Below are 9569 nucleotides of genomic sequence, written 5' to 3' on the forward strand. Positions count from 1 at the left end.
TTATTTTATTATTATTATTATTATTTTAATTTTAAAGTCATGCGTTCCTGCCTAGAGCAGTCCGCAGGGCAGGAGTGCGTGAACAAAAGAGGTCTGTCTAGGCCCACGCCTACAAAGCCCTTTCCGGACGGGTGTGCGTGGCTAGAAATGTACTCAGATACACGTGCATGTCGTGTGAGCCCACCAGCCTCGTAAAGGCATTTATGTGTCGTGCAGACCTTATTTATTTGTTTGTTTGTGCTTATTTATTTATTTATTTATTTTAACTCAAATGGAACTGGGTTCTCCCGTCCTCCGCTTGTGCCCCGGAGCCTGGCTGTGCCCTCATCCGTCAGCGCCCGCTCAACTGACACCTGACTGCTTGGTGCATTTCACCCAGGACAGGGGGTTTCTTGTGTCTTTATCGGAGAAAGGTGCTTGTCTTGGGTGGGCGGGGCACCTGGGTCAGTCAGTTAAGCGTCCAACTCTTGATCTTGGCTCAGGTCGTGATCCCAGGGTTGTGAGTTCAAGCCCCGAGTCGGGCTCTGTGCTGACAGCTCAGAGCCTGGAGCCCGCTTCAGATTCTGTATCTCCCTCTCTCTCTAACCCTCCCCTGCTTGCACTGTCTCTCTGTTTCTCAAAAATAAATAAAAAACAATAAAAATTTGTTTAAATAAATTTAAAAATAAATAAACCAAATTACCTTTTTTTAAAAGTGTGTTTTTCTGGAATACACTTTTGGAATTGGAACAGTTGAAAAAATGCATATCTAAAAATATTTGTGCTGTGGAAAAATCTATGTAAATGTGAAATTTACAACTGACCATTTTAAAGTGTATATTAAATACATCCACACTGTCATGAACCAGCCCACCATCCATTTGCAGACTTTATCTCAGATGAGTCTGTCTCTCTTAAACTTGAACTCCCCGTTTGCCCCATTGGGGGAGCGAGACCTCGCCTCTCCGTGCTAGGGTGTCCGGCTGGGCGATCCACGGGGACAAGCCCGCAGCCTGATTAGCATAAGCGTTATGTGACACGGGAGCCTCGTGAAGAAACCAAGGCCAGAGCCCGTGTGCCAGGCCGAGCAGGGTGAGCTGCCTGCGGGAGAGCAAGGAGTGGGGGGGGTGGGGAGGCTGAGGGCGACCCGGACGGGGTCCGGACTCGGGTCCCTGGCGGCGAGCGCAGTCCTCTCCACGTGCTGCGTGGGCGTCCTCCATGCGGGGCCTTTGTCCCTGCTTCTCAGGGGGAGAAAGGGACTCAGGGCCCTTCTGGCTCCTGCGGAGTTTTAAGTGTCTTTAGCCCAAAAACATCCTAATGCCAAAGTGGCATATTTGTGAACTCCGTCACCCGTCCCTCAGCCGCTGGCACCTAGACCGCGCTTTCTGTCCCAGTGGACCTGACGACTCTGGGTCCCTCGTGTAGGTGGAATCTATGGGCTTTGCCATTTGAGGACGGACTTATTTCACTGAGCATGAGGACCTCAGAGTCCATCCACACCGTAGCAGGTGCCAGCGTTTCCTCCTCTTTAAGGCCGAGTGATACTCTGTTGTTTTGGGACCATGTTTTGTCCGTCCATCCATCTGTTAACACCTGGGTTCCTCCCACCTCTTGGGCCTTGTAGCCAGTCCTGTTGTGAACATGGGTGTGCACACACCAATTCAAAACCCTGCTTTCAGCTCTTTGGGGTGTGTACCCAGAAGTGGGGTTGCTGGTTCTCACAGTAGTCCTCTGTTTACCTTTCTGACCAGCAGTCAGACTGTTTTCCACATCGGCTGCACATTTTATGTCCCCTCCAGCCATGCACAGGGCTCCAGCTGCCCCACATCCTTGTCAGCACTTGTCATTTTTATTTTTTTAATGTTTGTCTATTTTTGAAAGAGGGACAGAGCATGAGTGGAGGAGGGGCAGAGAGAGGGGGAGACCCAGAATCTGAAGCAGGCTCCAGACTCTGAGGTCTCGGTACAGAGCCCAATGCAGGGCTTGAACCCACGAATCATGAGATCATGACCTGAGCCCGTCAGGCGCTTAGCGGACTGAGCCCCCCAGGTGCCCCTGATTTTTTGTTTTTGGTGGTAGCCATCCTGATGGGTATGAGGGGGTCTCGCTGTGCTGTTGATTTGTATTTGCCCGGTGATCAGTGATGTTGAGCACTTTCTCACGTGCTTATTGGCCTCATGTTCAAAATGTTGGTGAGCGCTGTTTGGTTGTCACCCTAGAAGGCTATTTTCAGAACACTCCTCAACATCAGTTCGCTTACCCAGATTACTGGGCACATGTGACCCCGCGCTTTCCTGAGGGTGCTGAGCAGAAGGAGGCCAGGCCCCCAGCGAGCGTTGTTTCTGTCCTGCACTAGGATCTGCCAGTGATTGGGCGGAGCGGGAAGAGCTTCAGTTACAGTCAGGACGTCGTGCTGCTGCTGCTGATGGACGGCGTCCTGTTCCACCTGCAGAGCGTCACGGCCTACGCCCTCATGGGCAAAATCTCCCCCGTCACCTTCAGGTGAGCCCGTGACTTCCCGGGAGACAAAGTGTATCCCGGTCATTTGCCGAGCAGAATTTAAGTGCAGGTGTTCTTACAAAGGGTACTTATGATTGTAAAATGCTGGTGTGAGGGCTGTGGCCCCGTGTCAGGATGCCAGGCTGCTCTGTCGTGGTGCTACTTGAAATACGGTAGAGTGCATGAAATGCCCGCGTTAGCACAGCAGGCGTGTGGAGGGCTTCAAGCACTTTTCTGTGCGGAACAGCGTGTCCGTGGACGCGCCTGTGAAGCCGGAATGTTCTGCTTCTGGGCTGTTCAACCGGGGCGGGGGGGGGGGGATGTGCCTCAGGTGGTGGGCACCTGGAGTCCACGTGCTGAGTACAGTAAGGAATGGAATTCTTGATTTTATCTAATTTTAAGCGATTAAAAATTTTTTTAATATTTATTAATTTTTGAGAGAGAGACAGAGCATGAGCAAGGAGGATCAGAGAAAAGGGAAGACAGAATCCAAAGCAGGCTCCAGGCTCTGAGCTGTCAGCACAGAGCCGGACGTGGGGCCTGAACCCTTGAACTGTGAGATCATGACCTGAGCTGAGGTCTGACGCTTAACCGACTGAGCCCCCCAGGCGCCCCTTAAACGAGTGAATTTGAGTAGCCACACATGGCCATTGACTCCCATGTTGGAGGCACAGCTCTGGAGACTGAGAGGTGAGCCAGAGGCCTCACTGGCTTCTCTTCATTTCGGTAACTGGAGAAGTTTAATGAAAACGCCATTTCCAGACTGGACAGTTGTGAGTAGCACGCAAAAAAGCGTGAGCTGACGCCTCTGGCAGGCCTAGAAGTCCGTGCCATCAGCTTTGCCCACCTCGTGTCATGGAAGGCAGTGCGCCTTCTTTTCCTGACTTCTGAACTGGCAGCAGCGAAGTGGCCTGATGGAGCCCCAATGCTCGGAAGGCTCATCAAGCTGCACCAGCTGTGCTGCTGTGTCCCCACGGCCTGTCTGGGGTGTCTCTCGCTCCTCCTGCCCACGTGGGTCCGGCCGGGTCAGCACAGCAGCCGCTCCGCGCACCGGTCACTTTCTGCAGCTCAGGAGTCGAGGGGCAGCACCGCCCCACGCGAGCGCAGGTGGCACCAGCGCAGTGCCGACTATGACCCGTGCGGCCCTCCCGTCTCCTGGGTCTTGAATGGGAAGAGTCTGCAAGAATGTCGGGAACGGCCATGACTTCTAAGTTCTGAAGCGCATGGCGGTCACTGTCTTCCTCACATGTCCTGGGTTCTATTTGGGGCTGGGAATTATTTCCAGATATTCCCGAAACCTTGTTTTTCAGTGATGGTTCACAAAAGGCAAAAAGCAGAAAACCAATTTATTTTTTAATGTTTATTGAGAGACAGAGACAGAGCATGAGCAACGAAGTTGACAGAGAGAGGGAGTCATAGAATCTGAAGCAGCCTCCAGCTCTGAGCTGTCAGCACAGAGCCCGAAGTAGGGCTTGAACTCATGAACCACAAGATCATGACCTGAGCTGAAGTCAGATGCTCAACTGTATTAGTCACCCGGGCACCCCAGAAAAACCAATTCTTTTATTTATTTATTTATTTTTGAGAGACAGAGAGAGAGAGAGAGAGAGAGAGAGAGAGACAGTGTGAGCAGGGGAGGGTCAGATAGAGGAGGAGTCATAGGATCTGAAGACAGGCTCCAGGCTGTCAGCACAGAGCCCGATATGGGGCTCGAACCCATGAACCGTGAGATCATGACCTGAGTCAAAGCTGGATGCTCAACCGACTGAGCCACCCAGGAACCCCTCAATTCTTTAAAAAAAAAAATAGATATTTTTGTGTTTTACTCATATCAGAAGAGCAACAGTTACTCATTACAGGAAACCTGGGAGAGGCGAAGTAAAGCGGAAGTCATGCATAATCCCGGCACCCCGGCACCGCTAACATTCCAGTGTGTTCCACTCCGACCTCATTTTTGCGGGGTCTGAGCCACAGGCCACCCTCGCTGTAGGTGTGCACCAGGCTCTCGTTCTTCAGACGGCAAGCTGGGTTATTTAGGGGCAGAATCTTATAATGTCAACAATTTACTTAGAAATATTTCAGTCCAATGGGGCACCTGGGGGGCTCAGTCAGTTAAGCAGGCGTCTGACTTCGGCTCAGGTCATGATCTCACAGTTGGTGAGTTCGAGCCCTCCTTCGGGCTCTGTGCTGACAGCTCAGAGCTTGGAGCCTCCTTCAGATTCTGTGTCTCCCTCTCTCTCTGCCCCTCCCCTGCTCATGTTCTGTCTCTCCCTGTCACTCAATAATAAATAAAAATGTTTAAAAATTTTTTTAAAAAAAGGATGAAGCAAATAAAGCAAAATGTTACTTAAGTCTAGAAGACGGGAATATGGCTGTTCATTATAGCACACCCTGCTTCTGTTTGACATTTTGCTAATGACGAGGGAGCAGGAAGGAGCCTCGAGGGAGCTCCTGGCCCATGCTGGCTGGATGGCGGGCTGAACCCAGGCCGTGACCCCTGTCGTTGCAGTGTCGCCAGCACCGTGAAGCACGCCTTGTCCATCTGGCTCAGTGTCATAGTGTTTGGCAACAGAGTCACCAGCCTGTCGGCCGTCGGCACCATCCTGGTGACGGCGGGTGTCCTGCTCTACAACAAAGCCAAGCAGCGCCAGCGGGAGGCCATGCAGAGCCTGGCTGTGGCCGCCAGCCGAGCGCCAGACGACGAAGTGGAGCCGCTGAACCCCAAGGACACCAGAGCGCACCACTGAGCTCCGGAAGCATCGCCAGGTGCCCAGGGCCCCGAGGAGCTGCCCACTGCCGCTGTCCCCCTTGCCGACACGGACACCCAGGCTCCTTGGGTCAGGGGGGTGCAGGAGGCCAAGGGACATGCCGCCTTCCCTGCTCTTGTTTTGGGTTTTCAGTGAAAACCAACAGGAGCTTGAACAGGGGTCCCAGATGCCTGGCTCCTGGGGTGGAGACCAGAGTCAGCTGCTGCTGAGCCACGGCCAAATAATGTGAAATCTGCCTCCTGCCGGCCCTGTACTGAGCACGTGGAGGGGGCTGGGACTCCCAGCTGGCCTCTGCACCCCATCACCCGCACGTGGGTCCGGCTACAGCCAGGCCAGGCCCTCGTTCTGTCTGTGTGTGACAGCTACGGGGGCCCCTGTGAAATGAGAGCTAGGTTCAGGTACCAGCGGGCACCACTGCCCGCTGCTCGGGGCCGGCGCAGAATGCTCAGCTCCCCCGTGCCTGCCGTCAGAGGCCCGTGAAGGCACACTCTGCTCTCAGGCCATCTGGGGGGGACTGCCATGCTGAGACAGAGGGCCAGGACACCCCCTGCTTGGGCCGGAGGCCACAGCAGCTGAATGACCCCAGGGCTAGGAGAGTGGAGAGAGATCAGACGGGCACAGAAATACAGGTCCCTGTTGCTGAGAGCAGGGTGCTGGGGCCCTGCCTTCCTGCCCCAGAGCTGCCAGCAGCCAGTGCCACTCAGTGAAAGGCCCCTTGCAGAAGGGAAGGTCTGCACTGCACTAGGCCCTCCACCTCCCGAGAGTCCCGACCCTCGCCTGTGGCTGGGGCTTCAGTCAGGGACCGTTGATGTGGTGACTGATGGTCACAGAGGTGGAGGACTGACATCTGCAGTGTTACACTCAGGATGGGGATCTACTGACCTTCCCTGTTGTTCCCCTGGCCTTTGTGTGTGACAGAGGCTGTTCTGAAGGGCTCCCTGCAGGTGCCCCGCTGTCACCAGCTGGTCAGGAGCCACGTTGTACTTGTGTCCAGGGCCAGGGTGTTAAGGAGCAGGGGGAGCACTGGGAAGTTGGAGTGTTTACAGGTTGTGTCACACTGCATTTAAAATGACTGTGAAGCTTTTAAAGAAGACACCCCGGCTCAGTGGCTTCTGGAAGGCATCCCTTATGGCAGGTGACCCGTACTGAGCCCACAGCCTGGCTCAGCCTGGCTCTTGCCTCCCAGAGCCATGGACACACCACGCTGGGTGTCTGAGCCCTGTGTCATGTTGAAGCTCCTGACCTCTTCACTCTATTCCTCATCCTCTGTCTTGGTGAGGGTTCTGACTGGGGGGCATCCGCTGCCAGCCAGGCTTTAGTACCTCTTGGCAGCACCAGGCTCAAGCTCTGGGGCGTGTCATGTGCAGCCCAACGTAGAGGATGAAGTCGGCCACACGGCCATGCCAGCCCTGCCCGCTGCAGCGTAGTGAACCAGCCAACACGAGCGCCTCAGACACTGATGGTTCCCTCATCTGATTCGCACTCCCCACCCCACCGCTGCCCACTGTCATTCCGGTCCTTGGCTGCCATTATCTTTTCACTGGTTTTCCAGTTGGCTTGTCAACTGGAAAATATATAAAAAGGCCTTCCTGGAGATCAAATCTCTTGGAAACAAAGAGCAATAATTAAGTCTCATTAAGTTCTGCCTACTTGAAAAAGCTTGCCAGGATGATGGGTTAAACTGAGGCCTTTAAAACTATAACCTTTTTATGAAGCTGACTTCCTGTGTCCAGAGGACAGGCAGGTACGTGTTCGCCTGCAGGCCAAACTCACCTCCACTGTGAAGATGTTGCCCCTGAGACTCCCCCGGTTTCTATCCCCCTTCCTCTCTGCTTCCTCCACAAATAACGGCGATGAGGACTCGCTGGAGGCAGCCTGGGCAGCAGGATGTGCTGGTCTGTGAGGCCCAGTGGGAAAGGACAGCTTCTACAGGGCCCTGCCTCTGCCCTCAACCATGGGGCTGTTGTGGCCAGCTGTTGATGGGACACGAGCAGAGACAGGGACACATCTGTGGTCATCCTGTTGCAAGACTGTCATGCTGGCCTTCTCACGGACGCTGTCATCTGAGTCACCGGAGAGGCAGCGACTGCTTCTGAGCCTCATTAGGTTCGAGTCTTCTGCGGAACCAACTACCCTGCGCACCATATGTGCTCTGCCTCCCATCACACGTGGTTTTCTGCCGGTTTTGATTTTCCAAATTCTTGGATCAGAAACAAAATGAAGATTTATTAGTAAATGAGGTAGTTTCCAACAAAACTGCTTTTGAAACATTTCCTAAGAACACAAGCTGTGGCCAGCACTGCCCTTGCCTTGGGCTTACATTCCTTCTTCGTATGGTCTCCACCGTGAAGCCGTCCAGTCCTGCATTTCCAGGACAATCCTGCCAGGAGACAAACCCACGGCCTGTCTTGGCCATTTGTTTAATGAATGTACAGACATCTGTTTCTTTATTAACTTTGTGTGGTAGTGTTTAGAGTATGTTTAGAGTATGTTTAGAGTATGTTTAGAGTATGTTGCAGACATGCTTGTATCATTGTTGACACTGGGTGTTGTCGTTGTCCATGCCTTTATATAGAAACACTTCAAACGGGTGTCACGTTGGCTCATCTGGTTACCTACATCGATGTTTCCAAATGTACGTATGTCTGGCTTTCAAGGAAACTTCTACTATGAATGGCATAAAAATTTTTTTTTCATTTCAATAGTCATAATTTCCTGCACATCATCATTAAAATAATCTGCCCTGGAAAACTTGGATATTCTTGCACAATCCAAAAATGTGTCTTTAATTTGAGAAAAAAAGACATGCTGAATCCAAAATGGTGCAGTGCTTTACAGAGAGTCAGATGAAGTTGTCTTGTAGCCCATGCTGGAAATCCTTTTCCCGAAACCAGTGGGTTGTGCTTGTGAACGGTCACTTGGGCAGGCCAGTAGATGACAGGCACGTACCATGGCTTTTTACATCTGTCTGAGCAATGTGCTTTCCTAAGGCCCGGAGTATTTTCAGTTTCCCTGGGTTGGAAAACAAGGATGCTACTGCAGATAGAACTCTTCTTTTGCCTTTGACCAAGGTCGTACTGAGGGCTTTATTCGTTCACAAATCCATACGGGCTCTGGTTGAGGCCTCTTCATTTCCTTAGTTTACAAAAAATGTCCCAGCTCCCCTGGTGAACCTGCCTGTTTCCTAGTGTCCTGGCGGATGAGCCAGGAGCAGAGGTGAGGTGGTGCTGACCACCCTCCCGCTCAGGTGAAAAACCTTCAACGTTGCTGTCTTCAAGAGTCTCTTCCAGTTTTCCGATGGTTCTGATATGGAGTTTGATGGCCACTGGATCCATGGCCAGGTAGCCAGAGCTGCAAACTGTCCTAACTGGTAGAATCTTGCCTTGTTTTTTGTTTTTTCTGGGTTTTTTTTTTCATTTGGGTAAACCTGCATTCACCTGATTGGCGATTTCCAGTCTTTGCAGATGTGGGAGCTGAGTCTGAACCTGCCCAGGGGGTGTTAATGGGCCCCATGTGGAGGGTCACAGGTGACTTTCCCACAATGAAAAACTTGAAAATTTTATCAGTAGTTGTCTACATCAGAACCAAGTGATACCTGCTTCATACCAAACTGTGGAGAACTGAAAGCGCATTGTACAAAATGTGTGTATAGTGTTCCTGTATTTCATCTATTTCCGTATTTGAGTGACTAGCTCAGTACTTTCTAGAACATGGTTAAATAATTTAGTGAGTCACTGTTACATCTGCTGTGATAATAAACTGATGCCTCTTGGCTATTTTTGTCTAAATTAAGCCACCGTGGTAGCAACTACCTAGAACTCTGGTTCTCCAAAAGTACAATAAACGTGACCATGACCGTGCCCGCCGCTGCTGTGCTTGTGCTACTGAAATGGCCACGGGTTGGGAGTTCTTGTCGCCTGACCCACTTTTCAGCCTGAAGGGAGTAAAAATGTTTTCCTGTCACCAAAGGCTCAGGAAGCAGAGTACGAGTGTGGGTCCAGAAAGTAAACATTTCGTCCCGGGGAGGGAAAGAAATCTCAAATCCACTCGCCCCTTTTGTGTCCAAGTTTGTCACATTCCGCATCGCCCACTTCGATCCCCAAAACGCGGACGAACGTCGGTCTCCCACCCTCTTCCCCGGGCTGCCGCCCGTTGGGGTCACCAGTTCCCGCGGCCCTTGCAGGCCCCCTGGGGGCGCGCCGCCGCGCCACACGCCCTTCTAGAACCCGGGCCGAACCTCCGGCGCCAACTGCAGCGGCACCGGCGGCCTCAGCAACACGCCCCGAAGGGCCCGCGAGGACGGCGCCCGGGCCGGAAGTGCCG

General features: G+C 52.5%; 1 protein-coding gene across 4 annotated transcripts in view; it reads left to right on the forward strand.

Annotated features, from left to right (window-relative positions):
• Positions 1 to 9106, forward strand: part of LOC115298360 (solute carrier family 35 member E2A) — a 26726-nt gene extending 17620 nt beyond the window's left edge. For all 4 annotated transcript variants that reach the window (XM_029947042.1, XM_029947043.1, XM_029947041.1 and 1 more), the window contains exons 9-10: positions 2336 to 2481; positions 4988 to 9106. In XM_029947042.1, the coding sequence (XP_029802902.1) occupies positions 2336 to 2481; positions 4988 to 5225 (384 nt within the window). In that variant the 3' untranslated portion in view covers positions 5226 to 9106. The remainder of the gene's footprint in view (positions 1 to 2335; positions 2482 to 4987) is intronic.
• The last annotated feature ends 463 nt before the right edge of the window (positions 9107 to 9569 follow it).

Source organism: Suricata suricatta, chromosome 8, assembly GCF_006229205.1.
Source record: "Suricata suricatta isolate VVHF042 chromosome 8, meerkat_22Aug2017_6uvM2_HiC, whole genome shotgun sequence".
NCBI lineage: Eukaryota > Metazoa > Chordata > Mammalia > Carnivora > Herpestidae > Suricata > Suricata suricatta.